The 22,291-nt window shown below is 36.3% G+C and overlaps 2 protein-coding genes across 3 annotated transcripts in view; one reads left to right on the top strand and one right to left on the bottom strand.

Annotated features, from left to right (window-relative positions):
• Nucleotides 1-1,866: 1,866 nt before the first annotated feature.
• On the bottom strand, nt 1,867-18,771 carry cry1a (cryptochrome circadian regulator 1a). The gene is made up of 14 exons (XM_048155193.1): nt 17,842-18,771; nt 10,650-10,758; nt 10,283-10,425; nt 9,245-9,429; nt 8,653-8,741; nt 8,321-8,461; nt 7,905-8,216; nt 7,662-7,813; nt 5,923-6,125; nt 5,512-5,619; nt 3,301-3,396; nt 3,098-3,175; nt 2,900-3,010; nt 1,867-2,647 (listed from the first exon to the last, which is right to left on the bottom strand). Exons 1-13 carry the CDS (start codon nt 17,997-17,999, stop codon nt 2,907-2,909), a joined length of 1,878 nt encoding a protein of 625 aa, XP_048011150.1. The 5' UTR covers nt 18,000-18,771; the 3' UTR covers nt 1,867-2,647; nt 2,900-2,906.
• Nucleotides 9,312-22,291, top strand: part of btbd11a (BTB (POZ) domain containing 11a) — a 168,761-nt gene continuing 155,781 nt past the window's right edge. For both annotated transcript variants that reach the window (XM_048155192.1, XM_048155191.1), the window contains exons 1-2: nt 9,312-9,450; nt 15,779-15,901. The gene's annotated coding sequence lies outside the window, so the exon portion shown is untranslated. The remainder of the gene's footprint in view (nt 9,451-15,778; nt 15,902-22,291) is intronic.

Raw genomic sequence — 22,291 nt, 5'->3', positions numbered from 1 at the left:
TTCATAACATGACACATGTGGATGAGTCTCGACCGATCAGCTGTGAATGGTTTATGTATGTGTGACATTTTAACGTGTAGAAAATAACTGCATTGAGTTCATGCAAAGACTTGAACAAAGAAATGAATAATAATATTGTAGACGTCACGTCATACGCGAAGTGGAGGCGTGGCCAAGCGATTATGCCTTTTGAATCACTGCTAATGTGGCCTTAGTATACAAAGATCTCGTTTATTTACACTCTTAATGTTTATTTTGGTCCGTTGGATTCAGTGAAACTGACAAGGTTCCTAAAAGCTAACGTTCGCGTTTCGTTCTGTCCTTTTAGGCAAAACCCCCACTGTTTTAGGTAAGCAATCAATATTGTGATGTTTTTAAGAGTCAAATGTGTGATGATAACCTCTCAAGGCGTTTATAATGGCCTCAAAACGTTCTTGGACACTCACTCCACCCTAAAAAGTGCACGAATTTCATTTGTTTGAAAGAAAGATAGCATAAACAAACATGTTTGTTAGGTTTTAAGTTGTGAATCAGTAAATGTTTTGCTTAAACTTAAGATTAAAAAGTATTTGGGCCAATGGTCTGTGTTTTGGACACTTTGTGGTTGACCTTAGATAGCATGTTCATAGTCAATGTGGTGAACTTTGATTAACTAGACACTTGTTTGAACATGAGTAGAAATGGTTTGAAAATCCACTTAAAGGGTTAGTTCACCCAAAAATGAAAATTCTGTCATTTATTACTCACCCTCATGCCGTTCCACACCCGTAAGACCTTCGTTAATCTTCAGAACACAAATTAAGATATTTTAGTTGAAATACGATAGCTCCGTGAGGCCTCCATAGGGAGCAATGGACACTTCCTCTCTCAAGATCCATAAAGGTACTAAAAACATATTTAAATCGGTTCATGTGAGACAGTGGTTCAATATTAATATTATAAAGCGACGAGAATATTTTTGGTGCGCCAAAAAAAACTAAATAACGACTTATTTAGTGATGGCCGATTTCGAAACACTGCTTCAGGAAGCATCGGAGCACAGATAAATCAGTAGTGTGTCGAATCTGCTGTTCAGAGCGCCAAAGTCACGTGATTTCAGCCGTTGGCAGTTTGACACGCGATCTGAATCATGATTCGACACACTGATTCATTTATGCTCCGAATCTTCCTGAAGCAGTGTTTTGAAATCGGCCATCACTAAATAAGTCGTTATTTTGTTTTTTTGGCGCTCCAAAAATATTCTCGTCGCTTTATAATATTAATATTGAACCACTGTACTCACATGAACTGATTTAAATATGTTTTTAGTACCTTTATGGATCTTGAGAGAGGAAGTGTCCATTGCTCCCTATGGAGGCCTCACGGAGCCATCGGATTTCAACTAAAATATCTTAATTTGTGTTCTGAAGATTAACGAAGGCCTTGCGGGTGTGGAACAGCATGAGGGTAAGTAATAAATGACAGAATTTTCATTTTTGGGTGAACTAACCCTTTAAAATCACCTCGACACCAGCTGGTTACAGCAGGTAATTGCAAAAGTTAAGAAAGGTTAGTTTTAAGAAAAGGCTAAGCACCATTTGTTTGCAGATGATTGTTTTTCATAATTTTCATTATTCTATATCTTCATGTGTATATATATATATATATATATATATATATATATATATATATATATATATATATATATATATATATGTGTATATATATATATGTATGTATATAAAATATTTTCCACATATAACTTATTTATATTCATGTAATAGGTCATCAGCTATGCTGTGAATCAGCATTAGTCACCCAAAAAATGAGTGACAACAGCATCTGTGAGACAGAACAGCATCCTGTAAGTAAATGAGCGAGACAACATGTACATTTACACTTTATTAAACAAGCACAATGTAAGACAATGAGAAACACTGTGGTGAATTATATTTTCGAATAGTTTACAGCAATGGAGAGACACTCAGATAGCAAGGAAGAGTAAACGGGCTGAGGAGGTGGACGAGACAGATGTCAGTCTGAAAAGAGTAACTAAAAAGAGAGAGATCACAAACGGCTGTGGTAGAGACAGAGAGAGAACGAGCAAGCAAAGGAGAGATTAAAAATAAAAAACAGTGCAAGCAAACAGCCCGAGGAGAGGCAAAGTAATGTACTGCATGGACAGTCTACAAATGCTTTCAATAACGAACAGAGTAAAACTGATCCACAATATTTCTTTATATCAAAAATATATCAATGGGTCTATGACTACATGAAATAGAGAAAGCACATACAATATTAAATATGTACATTTTGTATGTAAGTATTCATCAAATCCTTATATACACAAGATTTAGTCCCAAACAGTCCAAACATGAACGCAACGTTGACAGAACATTGCAGCTGTGAAGATTACAGAGCCACAACGTAATTCCAATGTTGTCAGGATGTTGCCGACCAATTGGGTGAAGTCCCTGTGATAAAGTACAGTCAGTTTTGAAGTGCTATGTGTGATGTGCTTTCAGAGAGAATCATGCACTCCCTTGAGTCGCTCCCGTCAATGGGATTTTGGTTTCTTCCATAAAAATGCAAAACTCGAAAAAGGTGCTAACAAAAAAATCAGGCCTCTGCGAAGTCATGCTGACCGCTGTGCATGGATGGACCGTTTCTAAAAAAAAAAACACAAAAACAACATATATTAGGCTTCATAAAGCATTAGAACGTGAAGAAAAACAGAAATGCTTGACAAAAAAGGTCTTTTTAAATAATTTTTTAAAAAGTCACTATGATTTGTTTAATAATATGGCATATATAAGTAACTACAAAATACTTTAAAATGTAAATATGTGTACATATGTGTGTGTGTATATAACATTTTCATAATTAATGTTTTTGCACATATAGCCAACCAGTGGCAGACCTGATGTTTAAGAGCTGCTCTGACGTTGAACTTTTGAGCCCGTGGCAGGACCAGACTCCTCGCTGTGTCGTTTTCCAGATGTCTGGAGGATGCTGCTGTGCAGCCCTCGTCCTGAGAATGAGATTTAAAGATTATAATGCTAACTGTAACATCTTTATAAAGTTAGACTGGCCTTTGGTTAAATGTGGAGGTCTTTACCTGGCTGTATAGCTGTACCAGGTATCTGCTGTGAGTCTTGCCTGTAGCACATTGTGCTACTACTGTTGCCTGCAAAACCTGCAAGATAAACACTATAATGACATGTCTTGCATTTGGAAAAATAACAATGCTGCTGAGATTTAATGACATTGTTGATAATTGCAGATATAGATATTGACACGTCGTTGGTATAGGTTTTGTACCTTGCAGTGGCATGCTGCTGGTTGTTTGGTGGTCTCCTTGTGAGTAAACCATCCTGCCGTGCCATTCACCTTGAGAGGTGGGTGGCATCTGATAGCCTGAGATTAATTAAAAAAGATAAATCAGATATAGTAATGTTTTCGGCATTATGCTGTTTTTGCACAAAGGGAAGTTTTTTTTATTGAAATTAAAATAACCAAGTTGCAGCGACATCTCTTTACTTTTCGGATTATGTGTTTACTGGCATGACCACAACCATCCAATCAATTCCTGATGGCCATATTCAAGTTTTTTTCTTGTTTGAGAAGCAAACTCAGATATTTCACTCGGATATACATCCCAAAAGGGAAGAAAAGGCTGACTTTAACCCTCTGGTATTGTTCATTTGGGGGTCACACTTGTATTATTCACGGTCGAAAGTGACTGAACACCTGAAATGTAACTTTTTTTTAAGTAAAATCAATATTTTTTTCAATAATATTTTTTATTTCATGGTACTAATAATTATTTATGCAATTATTATGATAAATATTTTCCCTTAGAATTATTTTTTTATTGCTTTTCAATTAAATCTGTATTTCATATTAAAATAGAGACAATGCCTTTAAAATCCAATTAGTGCAAAATAGTGCCATCTGGAGGAAGTAAAAAGGAAAAACATCTGTAATGCCATGGTGTGACCACTAGATTCCTATTTAGCTCTATATAAAATGGCTTATAAATTCTCTAGTTGTTTTTTACAGAAGAGGATTAGGGCCAAGCAATAATAATAATAAAAAAACATCTCGAGATTAAAGTTGTTAAATTTCGAGAAAAAAGTTGAAATAAAATGTTGAGAATAAACTCATTAAATTCCGAGAATAAACTTGTTAAATTTCAAGAAAAAAAAAATTCGAATTTGTTCTCGTAATTTAACGACTTTTTTCTCATAATTTAATGAGTTTATTCTCAACATTTTATCTCGACTTTTTTCTCGAAATTTAACGACTTTTTTCTCATAATTTAATGAGTTTATTCTCAACATTTTATCTCGACTTTTTTCTCGAAATTTAACGACTTTTTTCTCATAATTTAATGAGTTTATTCTCAACATTTTATCTCGACTTTTTTCTCGAAATTTAACGACATTTTTCTCATAATTTAACAAATTTGTTCTCGTAATTTAACGACTTTTTTCTCATAATTTAATGAGTTTATTCTCAACATTTTATCTCGACTTTTTTCTCGAAGTGTAACGAGTTTTTTTCTCGTAATTTAACAAATTTGTTCTCATAATTTAACGACTTTTTTCTCATAATTTAATGACTTTATTCTCAACATTTTATCTCGACTTTTTTCTCGTAATTTAATGAGTTTATTCTCAACATTTTATCTCAACCTTTTTCTCGAAATTTAACGACTTTTTTCTCGTAATTTAACGAGTTTATTCTCGGAATTTAACAACTTTAATCTCGAGATGGTTTTATTTTTTTATTATTGCTTGGCCCTAATCCTCTTCCGTAGTTTTTAGACATAAATACTTTTTTTTTTTTTTTTTTTTTTTTTAAATTGTGGATTTGGACATTCTTAAAGACTACTTTTTGTCAAGGTTTAGATTTTTGTTTGTTTATTTGAGATGTTGAATGATGTGTCAGTTTTTGTATTAATTTTAGTCAAACCGGAACACAGAAATACATTTTGTTACACATAACATTAAAATTCAACAAAAATGTAACCAAAATTAATAGGAATGCTTTATCAGAGTTATATCAAACCTGATATGTGTTCGAGTTGTCTATTTTGCACTCTAAATATTTCAGAGCGTCACCCCTTCATTGCTGTGCACTTTTTTTCTGCATTGTGGCTAATTTTTAGATTGTACACTACAGATAAAAATTCTCTGTATTTTTGCATTTTTGCTTATTTCCCATTCATTTCCAATGGCATGTATTTTTGACTGCGAAAAACACAAGTGTGACCATTTTTTTATGACCATTTAGCATTTTTTTTTTTTTTTTTTTTGTGGACACATAGCAACTGCCGCAAAAGTCACTGAGTTTAGTACCATTCCGATGAAGTAGTGATTTTTAAAATTTCAAAACATTTATTTTTTCAGTCTAAAATGGCCGAACAACACAAGAGGGTTAAGTCATGATTTAAGTTTTACTTAAGATGTGTCTAATATGGGCATAGCTTGCATAAAAACAGATAGAGAAGTTTGAGAATGTGCAAACCTGAAGGTGCAGTGATTTCCTTGGTCACATCTCCTGTTTGGAATCCCATAAATGTAGCGGAATTCTCACCATTTCCATTAGCGTTGGATGGCACTGTTGCCAGCAGTCCTGTAGGGGAATGAGGCATCAGTCAGAGACTCATTTCAGATCCTCTGCTATTTTTCTGCTAATTCAGGTATTAAATCATATTCAATTTACACAAATCCTTTAAAAAAATGAATAACCTAAATCAACCCTCAGTATCCTGAAGCTTATGAGTGCATATAGATTAAACACATTTACACCATTATGTTTTTGTAGGTAAAAGTATTTAGAAGTTACACCAATAAATGTTGCAGAAGCCTATAGGACAATATAGCGAGAGCGAGGTATGGGTTAGTGTGGCATTTTCATTTCCCTTTTCTGTCTTACCCAGGCCATGGTAGCAGGATAGTTGCTGGTAGATCTGTTTCATACGCTCTATGTTAAGGCGGCTTGCCTCTGCGTGATGCACCATGGGTTTGGGGTAGTGTACACCAATTATACATTTGGCTGCTTTCTGGACGCTTTCAGGAGCACTCCAGGGGTCGTAGATATACTTGGCTGGGAAACCCCTCAACACTGGCAAATATCGCCTTCAAGAGAAAAGGGGAGTACATTATATACATATATATAATGTAATCTATTACATTGTAACAGTGCAATTTCTGGCTATTATCTGTGACCAGGACAGCAAGTCTTTGTGGTGTATAGAGAGCAATGGTATCCAGGGTAATGTCGGCATACCACCACATAGGACGAACCACGTCCAACAGAAGTAACTGTTGAAGCAAGAGGAAGCTGTCTGAAAGGAATGTCCAGGTAACCCAGACTGTATCCAAAAACATAAAACTACAGCTGCCCAGCTCACTGTAGAATTAAATGCGCACCTCAACTCTCCTGTTTTCGACAAAACTATTCGTCAATATTCATGATTGGGCTGCTATAGCCAAAACGTTTGGTCACTCGTGCCAATGCCAAATGTCGGTTTCATTGGTGGACAGTGTGGAACATGTATTGTTCTCTGATGAGTCCACCTTCACTGTCTTTCCCACATCCGTAGGAGTTATGGTGTGGAGAAGCCCCAGAGAGGCTTAACACCTGGACTGTTGTGTGCCCAGAGAGAATCACAGGGGTGTATCTGTGATGGTCCGGGCTGCAATATCATGGCATTCCCTACTGTGCTTGTCGGGCGCATCACTGCCAAGGACTACCGAGCCATTCTGGAGGACCATGTGCACCTAATGGCATTGTACCCTGAAGGGGGTGCCGTGTGTCAGCATGATAATGCACCAATACACACAGCAAGACTTGTGACAGAATGGTTTGATGAACTTGAAAGTGAAGTTGAACATCTCCCATGGCCGGCACAGTCACCAGATCTAAATATTTTTAAGCCACTTTGGGGTATTCCACTTTGGGGTATTTTCTCCACCGGTATTACATGACCTGGCCACTGTTCTGGAAGAGGAAATGCTCAAAATCCCTCTGGCCACCATGAAGGACTTGTATCTGTCATTTCCAAGATGAATCGATGCTGTTTTGGCTGCAAAAGGAGGCCCTACACCATACTAATACAACTTTATATATAAATTTACTGGATATTGTGTAAATAAAATATATATATATATTATATGTATGACCCTACAAGTTCAATTAAGCCATCAAAATATATGGATAATATTCTTGATTTTTTTTAGACATTTTAAATATAGAAGGAAGATCAAAACACTAAACTTTATTAAGATATTTATCTGACAAAATTATGTGGCAAAAAATGCAAACTACAGCAACAGGTTTTATTTTACTATGCAAAAAAATGCATAGGAAAAACAAAAAGCACACAAGAAAAAGCATACAATGAAAATTATATCCATGTAATTTGACGTTTTATTGTGTTATCCCAAAAAAAATTATTGACTTTAAGCACAATAATATGCTTACAAAATCTTCAACAAATATTTAATAATATTTGAATAAAGGGTGAAGATGTCAATTGTTCTTGGCCAGACATATAATATAGAATTTTATTAAACGTTTTGGGGCTGAAAATAAAATATATTTTGTTCAGAGGCTAAATCGTTTTTGTTTTTTTTATTGTTCTTTGTTTACAGTGTACCATTCTAACTCACCGTATGTAGTCTCCGTTGGGGTCAGTGCGACGGCCGAAGCCCACGGGACAGTAGCAGTGGAAAAACTGCTGGAAGAAGGAGCTGCAGGACAGCCACATCCAGCTTCCTGCATTCACACTCCAGTCTGCATCCAGCAGCAGCTCCTCAAAGACCTGTGAAGACAGATGCATGTGAGTGCTGTCACTGAACTTCTGTCATTTTAGTAAAATACATAAAATAATCACAATAATAAGTGCTTTATACTTTCATGCCCTCCTCCCAGCTGATCCACAGGTCTCCGCGGGTGAGGAAACAAGCGACTGCGTGTCGGGCCAGATGGTGGATCCAGCCCTCTTGCCTCAGCTGGGTCATGATGGCATCGATCCAGGGGAAACCTGTCCTGCCCTCAGCCCACTTGGCCAAAGCCTCTGGGTTTTTGTCCCACGGGATCTGCACACAAATCGGGTTGCCTTCCATCTTGTCGAAGCGTGGGTTGTTGGTGGCGGCCGTGTAAAAGAATTCACGCCACAGTAATTGGCCATAGAGGGACAGAGGAGGTGAGCTGTTCTTTTTGACCTATGGAGAAAAGTGTAATTTACTCACAAAAGTGATCATTGAGTCCGTTTTAATATTAGCAACATCATTTGAAGTACATAAGATACATATGATGACATGCTGACCTTTCTGTAGAGGTCTGTGAGTTTGAAGTAGAAGAGTCGACAGGAGAGGCAGCCGAATCTTAAATATGGACTCAAGCCAGTGGGACTGGCCAACAGTGAATTGGCATTCATTCTTGGACGCTCAAAGTTGGCAACCCAAGCCTAGAGAAAAAAAAAGGTATTTGTTATGAAATTATCATTAATTTACAACAATAAGGATGTCTAGGGGCCAGTTTGTCTTACAAATGTAACATTTAGTTTTCTTAATTTCTTACAGTAGGATTGTGCATCTATAATCTGTGAATATTATTAATCCTACAGTTGTGCATGTGTGATTAAGGAGTGTCTCCAACCTTTCTCTCCAGGTGCCTCTCTAGACGAGTGAGGGCCTCTGTTTCTCCTCCAGGCCACACGGCTGAGGACAGACCCTCTGTGTCAAAGCCTGTTTCAGGAAAAGCATCAACAATTACACTTTTTACATTGAAACTTTTAAACATGAAGACAGTTAAAGGATGTATTACATACTAGGGCTGGGCGATATATCGCATGCGATTCTCACGCGCATTTCGTCAGTAAAGCCGGTTCCCTGATTACCGCTAAATCGCCATCACCTGCTTTCAAATGGAGCGCCTTTTAATAGACAGAGCCGTAGTTCACGGACAAGCCACGCAAAATCGCGTTCAGTATCGAAGTCGATTCATCTTCGATACTGAACGCGATTTTGCGTGGCTTGTCCGTGAACTACGGCTCTGTCTATTAAAAGGCGCTCCATTTGAAAGCAAGTGATGGAGATTTAGCGGTAATCAGGGAACCGGCTTTACTGACGAAATGCGCGTGAGAATCGCATGCGATATATCGCCCAGCCCTATTACATACTGTAGGTGAGTAGTTTAGTATGCTACACATTTAAGTTTGAAACTTAAACTTGAAAGATAGAAAACTGACCAAGCTCTTCTAAAGAAGGAACCCCGAACTTCTCATCGTGGTCATCAGAGACGGGCGTGGTGCACGACCCCATGACTTCTGCTGTGATGGTCTCTGCCGGGATCTCCACCGCCTCCATCCTGCTGATGAGGGTCTGGAAGCGCTTGTACGTGAGCGGAGACTGGCCTCCATTTAGCTCAATGATCCTGAGAGACAACAACCCACCAGTGAGTAAGAAAAAATAAGTCATTACAGCTGACTCATTGCTAAGCCCCACCTTAAATATGTTACTGACCAATCGTACCTGTTGGCATGCGCCATATCAGACAAGCTTTTGATCGATTCTAATGCCAATCTATGGTAGTCCTGTGCGTTTGAGTAGTTACAAACAGAATTTTCCAAAAATAGGATAAAATGTTGCAGAGGCTGACACAAGATAGTCAGAGAGGATATCATTAAGAACACCTACATTTGCTCCAAAGTAAATTAGGGGGCATTTACACAACGCAGTTTTCAACTTAAAACGGAAAACTTTTTTGGATTTTTGGCTGTTCATTTTACACAACAACAGCATTTTGGGGGCCTGAAATCACAAGCTTTTGAAAATGGTTTCAAAGTGCAAGTTTTTGGAACGATACCATTATCGTCTCCACGTAAACTACAAAACCGTGAATTAATGAAAATGGTGACGTCATGCACATGTGTATTACGTGTTCAGTCTATAGGCGCTTTGTGTTTCTTTACAAAGTGACATTGTCAATTACTGGTCTGGCATGAAAAATACAGTGTTTTTGTCCGGATCTGTGTGAACAAGGATTGTTTTGACAACGTTGTCGCCTGTATGCGCAAAAAAAGCAAAGGAAAAACTTTTCCGTTTTTAGTACATCATGTAAATGTACTCTTCATGTTTTTAACTGTAATTTGCATATTGATTTTTTTTGGAAAGTACTGATTTTCTAAGCAAGGAAAGGCAACCAAGGGAGGTGGAGCTTAGCAAAGGGTCAATTACTACAAACAAATGAATTGCTAAGTTAAACAAAATAAGTTGGAAGTACGTACTTGTCCAGATCGTAGAGCGTGTGAGAGATGCGAACAATCACCTCCACGCCTGCCTCATTGGCCAGTTTCTTGATGGCTGCATCTCGCTCCTTTCCAAATGGCTCTGAGTCGTACTCGTAGGACAGACGAGTAATGTTCCACTCCTGGACATGTTTCAATATCATACCATTAGGGGGGCGTAAAATATTTACCCATAGACACACAATGGTGATAGAGAGACAAGTCACTAAACTTATGGAAGGTTAGATGTCAAAAAGACAAAATGTATATATTTTTTTGCCTCAATTCTATTCCATCTAATCCAGAAATGTTTTCCTGGAAAACATTTAGAAATCTAACAATTCAGTCAATTGAAATTAAGCTGGACCTTAAACAGCCTGGGGAAGACATCGGTGGGTTGGCCACGGATAACGAAGAGTCGTGAGTTGAGTTTGCGGAGGCTGGCATCCAAGTCTTCCAAACACTGCAGTAAAAACCTAAACAACAAGAGACATGACATGTATTTATAGCCACATACTGATAAATAATATCATGCACAATAATATCTAACAATAAGGCAGGTCTACTCACAATAACTACTGCAGTGCTATTGCACTGTGCAACAGAATATACTGAACTGTAAAACATTTCAAAGAGGGCAAGGCATTGAACAAGAATAGGGTAAAAAATAACTATCCACTGACAGAATAATGGCTATAATTATAGATAATTGCTTGGTGAAACTACAGTGCATCATTGCAAACTTTACGCATTTCATTTTCAATTTTTACCCAACATTTTAATAATTTATCACATTTTTTTTTCTAAGCATTCAAACTTAGAATTGATAGTTTTAATGATAAAGAAATTTCTTCAATATAAATATGCAATTTGTAAATACCTTTCAATTTGATAAATGGTGATATATCATGCATGATTTGGAATACATTGATGATAACTGATTAATTACTGCTTTGGAAAATAGGGGTAAAACATGGGATATTCAGAACGCCTGAGCCAGCTTGAAACCATTGGCATGATTACTACATACAAAGAGCCATGCTTACAGCGAAAGAAAACTGCTAACTGAACATTGATATTTTTATTAAGTGGAGGGCTGCCATTAAAACAGATTAACGCCCTTAGCTATCATTGTGCATCTACAGACACTTGATTCATCATACAAGACTCCAATGACCCTGAATCCATTCAAGATAAGATCTGATTATTTCTAATATCAAATGAACAAAACTGAATATACAGTTCTGCTTGTATCAACTATTTTGCTACTAATTGTTATTCACAAAACCGAATACCCTTCGAAGTTTTGGTGCCGCTAATCACTTGAAAAAATTGTGTGATTATTTCATCCCCAATCTGGTACTTTGTAAACAAGACTTTACCTTTATAAATATGCTTCCTTGGCATTGCTAGAACCAGTTGAGCTATAGGAATATACATTTACACATTTACTGTATACTTTTACTGTATATTGAGCGATGCAGTCCTGTGTAAAATTTGCCATCAGAATGCTGTGGGTGGTTGCTGGGGCACTGACACAAGGTTTCTAATGTATTCTGAATTGTTTTTAATGTGTTACTATGTGAGTGTTTTGGGTGGTTGCTTACTAGTCTAAGTCAAAGGCCACATGAGTCTTTAGATACTATTTGGTTCCCTCCTTCAGTGTAAGACTACAATCTTGTTGCACTATTTGAGGTATCTTTCATCTTTCAACCCATCAACAATGTAGATGAGTTACCTGCTAAATTTTTAATATTGCATTTGCAAACTTCACCAAAGATTTATTCGTTCACTTTTTAAGCACTGGATGGGAATTTAACGATGGCAACTTTGATACATTGAAATAATTGGATAATATGTTGATTCAGTGAAATAGTGAATTGTCTGAATGATTCAGTCCATGATCAAGTTGAAGACTTTAATATTTCAGTTGGATTCGCCCATTGGCAGTCAGATTGGCCCATTATAAAGAACCAAGCCATGTGAACGATTTGATTGCAAATTGTGCAGAACGCTTTTTTGGTGTACAGTGCTGTTGAAAAGTGGTGCAGGAAAACCAATTGATCTTTTAAAGTAGCAAGCAGCAGCGATCTGAAGAGCACTTGGCCATGATGCATTGTGTTGTTGACCCAGAAACCCAGTTCTTGTTGCCTGCAGAATCTCACATAACCTTAAATGCTGAGTAAGAGGAAAGCCCAAGACGACCTTGGGTAATCTTGACCAAACTATACTCTATCTCAAATGAAATCTCTCTAAAACTTTCACACAGTCAGACACAAGAATGTTATGTAATTTGCATTTCAAGGATTCCTGTCTGGGTCTTAGTGCAGAGCAGACACTAGCTTAATGTGTCTTGGCATGACAGTTTTCATTTTAGCATCATTTTAGTACAAATTATGTTTTGTTCTTATAATGACATAATGGTGATGTTTCTGCCTGGACTATAAACTAACCAGAAGATGTTAAACAAGTGCTCTACAGAGTGATCAATCAAACATTTATTTAGTTTCACATGGGTTATGGTCTGTTTAAAAATGAAATGGAAAAAAAAGCTAGATGAATTAATATAATATAGTAGGACCTGAGCCATGTTGATTGTCCAGTTGGACATGGGATCTTTTGACTGAGTAAGCAACCACCTAGCAACAAACAACCTAGCAAACACATAAAACCACCCTGGCGCCTAACATCATGGCAACTGGTTTGCTTGGGTAAGCAGCATCATTCATATTTACATTTTTTTTTTTTGGTTGTTTTTTGTTATTTTTGCGATTATGAGTGGCAAGTACTGGGAGCAGACCAGATAATATCCCTATAGTTTCTCACTGACACATTCATTGGTATCGCCTAATCAAATATCAGTTGTAAAATTACACAACAAAACCAAACAGACTTATCAGGCTGCTCTTAATGGCTGCGATAACCAAAATATTGATACTGTCTGTAATACCGTAAAGCAGCATCATGTAATCAGGTTTCATCTCTGTGTGGACTGTGGAGGAAACGTGTTGGAGTGAGACCAGTCAGCCATTTGTGTAGAAAATTGTGTTTATACACTAAAGTTCAAAAGTTTTTTTTTTTTTTTTTGGCGTTAGGGTTAGGGTTTTTGCCTTTATTATGATAGGACAGTGATTAGACAGGAAGCGAAGTGGGAGAGAGAGAGGGGGACGGGATCGGGAAAGGACCACGAGCCGGGACTCGAACTCGGGTCGGCGTGCTGCCCATGAGGCCATCGGCGTCGACCAAAAGTTTTTTGAAAGAAGTTTCTTATGCTCACCAAGGCTGCATTTATTTCATCAAAAATATAGTAAAACTGTAACATTGTTACATTATTACAATATCAAATAACTTTTCTATTTTAATATATTTTAAAATGTAATTTATTCCTGTGATGGCAAAGCTGAATTTTCAGCACCATTACTCCAGTCTTCAGATTCACATGATCCTTCAGAAATCATTTTAGTATGCAGTGATATAATATCCATGATTCTTTTATGAACAGAAAGTTCAAAAGAACTGCATTTATTTGAAAATGAATTTTTTGTAACATTTCATATGTCTCAACTTTCACTTTTGATCAATTGAATGCATCCTTGCTGCATTAATGTCTGTCAATAAATAAATAAATAAATATTCGGTCACACTTTAATTTAGGGTCCAATTCTCTCTATTAACTAGCTATTAACTACAACTTTTGCCTCAAATTCCTAATAACTGCTAGTTAGTAAGGTAGTTGTTACGTTTAGGTATTGGGTAGGATAAATGGATGTAGAATATGGTCATGCAGAATAAAGCATTAATATGTGCTTTATAGACAGCCAATATACGAGTAATATGCATGCTAAAAAGCAATTGCTAATAATGAGAATTGGACCCTAAACTAAAGTGTTACCAAAAATTCTTACTGACCCTAAACTTTTGAACAATAGTGTATGGAAACACAGGAATTTTTTCTTTGCATTTTTCACATACAGACAGCAACGTTGTCAAAAAGATCCACATTCACATGGATCCACAAAAACGATAAAAACAAAACACTGTATTATTCATGCCAGGCCAGTAGTTGGCGATGTCACTTTGTAAAGAAAAACTACTCTGTAGACTGAACACGTAATACGCACAATGTCACTGTTTTCACAAATTCATGTTTTTATTCTATAACAGTATAGTTTTAAAAAAACGTGCACTTTGCACCAAAAGCAGTTTGACGTGTAAATGAACAGGCAAAACGCATAAAAGGTTTTGAAAACGGTGTCAGGTAAACGGCCCCTAATAACAAGAGACAAAGAAAACCATGACTAGAACTTAACCAGAAGAAAATTAAACCAAACATAATTCTGACATCTCTCAGTTTTGGACCTCACTGTATATCAGTGTTTACAAAAGATTCATGCTGCACCAAATCATGTGTCCTTTTATTTCTGTACTGTTGTACAATCCTGTCTGTTCCACATGTCCTCACACGAAATGTTGTCCTCTACATGCAGTCAGTGATAATGTGTAAATCCCTGTCTAAGCCGCAGCCTCCTTCTCTTTGTCACTGACTCGCTGCCCTATGATTGAAATCAAAGACAGTTGTCTCCCAGTCATCTGATCCAGTGACACCCAAACAGAACCCGGGTCATTTGGTCAGGGAACACTGCAGTATCATGTTATAGGACTAGCTGCAGCACTGTTGTAATGATTGCAGAGATAATATAGTGCATTAAGTTCAAATGTGAAATTGAAGTATATCAAGTTTGTGGTGTATGTTAGCATTCAGTTCTACAGAACAACATTTTGATATTTTAATAATATGAAATTATATATATTTCTCAATATTTTAATAATACATAAAATATATAATCACATTTTACAGAGCCATTATGGGAGTAAATATAATTGCAGTAACCAAACAGGCATAAACTAAATTAGATTTTATTAGTTTATTATTCTATATCATGTAAATATCACAATCTATCTTCCCCAGTTCATCTAAACTAGATGGGTCCTATCAGAGCTTATTTATACCATGGTGAATAAAGTAGGTCACCACGACTGAGCACGTTACTAAGCATTTTGTAGTAGTCATTATTATGATCATCCTCTATATAACACACCGACCCATTTCTGATCCCAACACAATGAGACACTAAGTGCTGTTACATTATCATCACAGCAGGTCACCTGTGCCGCCCAGCAGTCGACCACCTCAAGTGTTTGAACACACATTTATAGAAACCGATACACATGCACACACCACATGCTATAGTGTTAGATAAATTGCACCAAGCATTAAAAAGCATTGTAAAACACAAACACAGAAACTCGTCATTTTTCGCATCCTCATATTTTTCCAAACCCATATGGCTTTCTAATGTGGATCACATAAGGAGCTGCTTACGTGCTGCTTTTTCCATATACAGTCAAGTTAGTTACATTATCACCCAAGGCTATCATGACTTCAGATAACTTTATATAGATAAACAGTGATGATATTTTTTGTGTTTTTTGCAGTTTACAGTCCCAAGTTCTCATCCACTTTCACTGTAAGGAAGAGAGCAGCATGAACATTCTTCAAAACTCCTCCTTTTGTGTTCGTCATGGAAAGTAAAAACCGTTTAGAACGACAACATGAAGGTGAGTAATATACATAACTTTTGTTTATGGATAAAATATACCTTGAAGAGTTTAAGAGGAGTGTAGTAAGCAAGCATGGGTGTGGAGAACTGATGCAAGGGTCTGTATTATGTAATATTGCTTCTAGTTAGGGACTCACAACAGACTCTGTAACTAATGCATTTGCTTACCTTTTCATACATGCAAATGCTACAAATAGCCTATATAGTGAACATCTCTTCTTAATAAATAAATAAATAAATAATCTTTAACCCTCTGGTGCTGTTCGTTTTTTTTTTTTTTTTACTTTATCGGAATGGTATGAAACTTGGTAAAAGTTTTGGCAGTTGCTATGTGAATACACACACACACACACACACACACACACAAATCATGGACATGATTAAAAAAAAGTTAATTGGTCCTGAAAAAATTGTCTCACTTTTACCCCTTGCAGTCAGAAATTACCACATTGGAAACTTCATGGAAAATTCATCTAGTGGAAATGTTTGGTACTGCGCCCAAACAAAATCTTACTGAAAGCTCATTTTTAGAGGTATCAACCTCGAAAAAAATTGGAACACATCTTGTTTAGATTTATGGCTTTGATTTTCTCAGTTTTAAAGTAAAACATGTTTTGGAAAATATATTTTATATTTTTCACAATAATAAACTTAAACTTCACTTCACTTTTTTCACTTCAGCAATAATCTACCAAGTGTCTTCTTTAAAAAGAGACCAAACTTAAGTATGTGCTCCAAAGCATTTAAGATTTATGACAGTTTAAGTTGGAAATTTCATTTTCAGGTCTATGCTAAAAAAGTGATTACCAGGTAATAAATGGATATTAACTACTCCATAAATGTAATTTAGTACTCCATTTTATTTCGATAATGTTTTTTATTTAATATTTTGTATTTAGTACATAGTATATTCATTTCATTGAAAAAAAAGGTCATTTTTGACCTGAGGGATAAAAGAAAAAATATTTTATTTATTATTACTTGACTACAGTTTCAATACTCTGCTCATTGCTAAAAATAAATAAATTAGAACTCACTCTTTTTTTTTTTTATCTTGTATCATGTGCTGTGTGTGACCTCACTGGAAGGTGGGATCAGGAAAAGTTTACGAACACATTAAGATATTTTGGCTCCTCTTTGAAAACCAAAATAGCCTTACATATAAACCTTGACTGGGTTTCAATCAGTGTTTCAAACAAACTGCCTTACTTGCACTGAAATTCAGAATCAGAAACCTATTCAGAAGTGCCTTGCCATTGATAGACAAGCTACAAGCCGTCAATTGGACCTTGCTCACCCAGTCGGTAGACTCAACAAATTGCAAAACATACTAGTTTCCCTTTATTAATTCAGATACTATGACATAAGATGTAGTATTGACTGCAATCAGCCACTCATTTTATCACTAACTAGTCTGTAAAACCACTAATAAATTGTAAAATGTCTTTGTTAAAAGCAAAGTCTATAAGTCCAATGCATTTTGTTATTACTGTACTTTTAGACTGGTAATGTTTTACCCTAAGAGTTTTAAATGATAGTATGCGTAGTTAAACTAATGGAGGTTTTGGATTATTTTGATAAATGTTCATCAGTCTCATATTGCAGTGATGCCACTGAAATAGAATAGAATTGATATGTAGAATAGAGTAGTAGATATAATAGAGTATGGAGTAGAATAGATAAGTAGAAAACTGATTATAATAGAATTAGAATACAACATTTAATGGATAGAATTGATCAGAATCAAAAATTAGTAGAATAGAATATATGTGAAAAGATTAGAACAGATTCGAACCATAAAAGAATACAATAGATTACAGTAGAATATCATTTTAGTAACAGTTCTTTTGCCATTCTTGTTAGCACACTACTCAAAATAAGATATTGTAATGAATTCCAAGCACATATATTTTATTATTTGGCATCCTGATCCATTACCTCCACCTGCTGATCCCGACGTTCGAGGATCCGGCGAACCAGGGGTCAAGGATGTACACACAGCGGACATTGTGGGCTCCCTGGATGGAGTCTCTGAGTGATGGATTGTCGTGGAGCCGCAAGCCCTTCCTGAACCAGTGGACCGTATTTACCACCATTACTTCACTCAAGTCCCTGCAAACGCTTTTAGTATGCTGGGTTGCTACGACACAGACCTTCTTCACTTTGCTCTACTACACTCCAAAGAAGAAACTGCCTTCAAATGCGTAAAAAAACGACAAATATTCAAATAAAGTCACTGTAAATGTTCGTTCAAATTAATCTGAATATCTCCGGGGAGAAAAAAAAACAATTAGCCTTGCTCTAACAAAACACTTTCCATCATTATGTCTATTGATTTGGAACACGACCACAGTTGAAGCATTGGAGCACGCGCTGGATAACCGCGCAACAGCCGAATACACGACTGGCTTTAGGACCAGGGCGCAACGCAAAGTACACTTCCCTGTTGTATAACTTGTTTTTCTGAATTACCCGAAATAATCAACAATAACTGTACATTTTTTATATGTCGCATGAAGAGTAAGTTCAGCTTTGAGTTATCTTCAATCCCAATGCGCGCGGTGTTCCAGCTGAAGTCAATACGGAGTCTGACGTGAGAGCCCGAATCAGAACGATTATGTAAATACTAATATTGGCTCGAGCCCTTCGTAACCGCGTTACAGGCAGCTGTAGCAAAATAAAGCAAAATCCCTCATGAAATGAGACCTCATATTAGGTATCCTACGTGTCTTGATTGTTTTCCTTCAAGGTTACGTGAACTTGCAAGTATTTTCCCACGGAGAAGGTTCCACACACTTTCATCCATGCACTTCAGTCAGTCGACTTGGCTCCACCTTGGTGATTGCGCACATGAAGAAGCGCGTTCTGTTTTGTCAAGCCCTAGAATGACGTAGCTGGTCCCCAGTCACGTTCCTTTGGTGTGATAGCTGGGTGTGATTAACTAATACACTAACCGGTTATACTTTATAAAATGTTGTTCACTAGATATTGTGCATGAAGATTACTCTTGATATCGTTAATATTCATATGATAGCAATGTCAAAAATTGTGTTGTTTATATCAAAACTATTAATAAATGCATAAAATGATTACAAATCTTGTCTATGCAAACTCCGAGCAGAGTATGAACACTGCAAGGCTTGATATATACATTTCCACTCCATAACGACATTTAAGGACTTTAGTGTACGATCCTTGAAGCGGATTGGCTGGAGCTTCAGTACCCGGATAGGCACATGAGAAGCGACATGATCAAGCTCGTGTCAGTGCGCTGTTCTTTGCTGAAGCAGGATGGCGCTGTTGAGTCGTGCTGTTGAAACCACTTTTTCTTTACATGAAGTGCTGGCAGAAATGTTCAGTTTTTAAGCAAAATTGCATTTTGCTTGCTGTTTAGGTAGGGTGAAGTCAGCTAAAATGACTTATAATATAATCAAATAACCTACGCATGAGTTCTAATGATATTTTTACAAATTAGCATGGGTGTCTTATATATATATTAAATATGAAAAAGTATAATTGTTTTAAAATTATGAGAGTTAGAGTATCAGCAGGTCCCTTTTTGAGCCACCGCACAACATTCAGGTAAAATGGGCCAATATATATAAAAAAAAAAAGAGATCAACACAGGTAATTTTGGCTAAAATCATTTTATTTTTAACAGTAAATTGACACTATTGTCTTTAGTGTGCCACAGCAACAACACTATAAATTTATTTCATTAAATTGTGCGTTGGCTGGTGGATTTTTTAACTAACAGAGTCCAAAGAGTGCGTGTTAATGGTGTGTTGTCTAATGCAGTGTTATCGTCCACTGGTACACCTTAGGGTTGTGTTTTATCCCCTCTTTTGTTTTCCTTATACACTGATGATTGTCGGAGTGTTTTTGAAGGAAGACATATTATTAAATTCGCAGATGACTCTGTAATTGTGTCTCTTCTTATACTGAGTCGGATGGGAATCATGGTCCAGTGGTTGATCATTTTATTCAATGGTGTGAGGATTCTTTTTTAAATATTAATGCTTCTAAAACTAAAGAGATGTCCATTGATTTCCATAAGAAGAACTCTGTAAATGTGCTACCTGTTGTCATAAAGGGCCATCAAGTAGATGTGGTCAAACAGTATAAATATTTAGGGACTATACTTGATGACAAACTAAAATTTGAAGCAAATACTGGTAGTATTAGAGGAAAAGCTCTTCAGCGTATGTATTTTTTGAGAAAACTTAGAACTTTTAATATGGATGTTTCCTTTATGAGAATGTTTTACTCCTGTTTTATTGAATCTCTTTTAAGTTTCTCTATTATTTGCTGGTATGGTAATTTAAATGTTAGGAATAGGAGTAAGTTGATTAGTATCGTAAAAATGTGCAGCAAGATTGTTGGAACTGATTTAAGGACCATTACACAAATTTATGAACAGAGGGTGACTAGGAAGGGCCAGCTAGTCCTTTCTGACATTACCCATCCAATGTGCACTGAATTTCAACTGCTTCCATCGGGTCGGAGATTTAAACTCCCTTTGTGTAAAACTAATAGACACAAAAGCTCCTTCATACCTGCTGCTATTATGTTTTTAAATGATCTATTATAAATGTGTGTTATCCAATGTGTATTGTGTTGCTGTATGGACATGTATGTATACTGCTGTCTACAAAAAGAATTGCCTTTAAGGACAATAAAGATAAAGTTCTGTTAAATAGAAAGTTGAACGAATATTTTATTAAAAATGAACTGATCATGTTGTATAGGTGTGTGTTTCTGTGCATTGGTGTCTTTTGTGTGCATGTATGTGTGTACGCTTGTCAAATATCTGTCAAACGTTTTGTTAAAGATTAGAACATCTTTGACAAAAACAAAAAAATAACTAACATTTCCTGTAGCTATAGGTCTTAACATTGTACTTACATATTCCTTTCTTTCCCTTTCTCTTCTCTCTTGTTATCTTTACTTCCTTTGCTTGTCCTCCTGCCATGCTGTCTGCAATGCATTTATTTTAAGACTGTTAAGATTTTGTATGGATACATCTAGGCCTATAAACCTATTTTCACCCTCAATTTCTGTGTAAGTGTGTGTGTGTATGCAGCCCATTTTAGCGTAACCAGCCATTTCTAACTAAAATGACCTTTTTCACAAAAAACAAAGTTTCTTCTTTAAATTAAACATTTTTTATTTGAAAGAGCATGCCAAAACATTGTTCATAAACATTAACTTTGTTGGTAAGCTTACTTAAAATTGCTTTAGTACCCTTATTAGTGATGAATGTAATTTACTATGTCAGGCTCACTTTCCTTTCAATTTCTCTGACAAGCTTCATGTTACACTCTGCCCTGCCCCCTTAAAAAATTCAGACCAGTCAAAACTATTGTTACATGTCAACAAGTGTTGAAGCAACAATACAAGATTAGTTATTGTGATTGGCTGTAAAAATTTAAAGAGATATGACGCTGCAACGTTATTTGGCCCATTTTACCTGACAGCCCATTTGTTTGACAAAACAGATAGGGGTGAATTCAGGGTGATTGGGACACTTCTTTCAAGTCATCTCAATGGCAAAAAGTGTCCCAATGACCCCAATTTACATATAGGCCCATTGCAAAAGACAGATGAATAAGATTTAGCATACACAAATGATCCTGTAAAAATGTTTAATGTTCTTTCATATTGCGTGTTGCCTTATCAGGTGATGCTTTATAATAGTTCTTGGTTTGTTTACGGCCCACAGTTCTTGGGTGGAAAAACCCCTCAGGTACTGAAAGGTCTTTGCTTTCCCAGCATACTCTGCACATTTAACACATTATATTATTAACCAAGAATGTGTTCACATTTAAACAAGATAATTTGTATTATTTTGTCTTGTGGAGCTTGTAATGCAACTTGTATGATCACTCATGCTTTAAAAATACTAAATATCTTACAGATTTTGCAAAGGCTGTGTAAGCTTAAAGGGTTCGTTCACCCAAAAATGTTCCCCCTCAAGCCATCCTAGGTGTATATGACTTTCTTCTTTTAGTCGAACACAATCAGAGTTATATTAAAAATATTTTGTCTCTTCCAAGCTTTATAATGGGAGTGAATAGTAACCCAAATTTTGAAGCCCAAAAAAGCACATCCATCCATCATTAAAATAACCCATACGGCTCCAGGGGGTTAATAAAGGCTTTCTGAAGTGAAGCGATGCACAGTAAAATCTCCAGAGTTAAATTAACTCTGCTCAGAGTGTATATGTTCCCTCTCTAAATAGTGTTAAAGTAAAGCAGAGTTAAAGTTAATGAGATAATTAAGCAATTAATAAGGCTGTGACTGAAGTCAGTTGTAGTTCTTGTGTTTCTCTTTTCTTCAGTGATTCTGCTGGTTAACAGCAGGTGTTCATCACTAATGCACAATCGTC

Source organism: Megalobrama amblycephala, linkage group LG14 (genome assembly GCF_018812025.1).
Source record: "Megalobrama amblycephala isolate DHTTF-2021 linkage group LG14, ASM1881202v1, whole genome shotgun sequence".
Lineage (NCBI taxonomy): Eukaryota > Metazoa > Chordata > Actinopteri > Cypriniformes > Xenocyprididae > Megalobrama > Megalobrama amblycephala.
The sequence above is the reverse complement of the archived record's forward strand: the minus strand, read 5'-3'. Positions and strand labels throughout refer to the sequence as shown.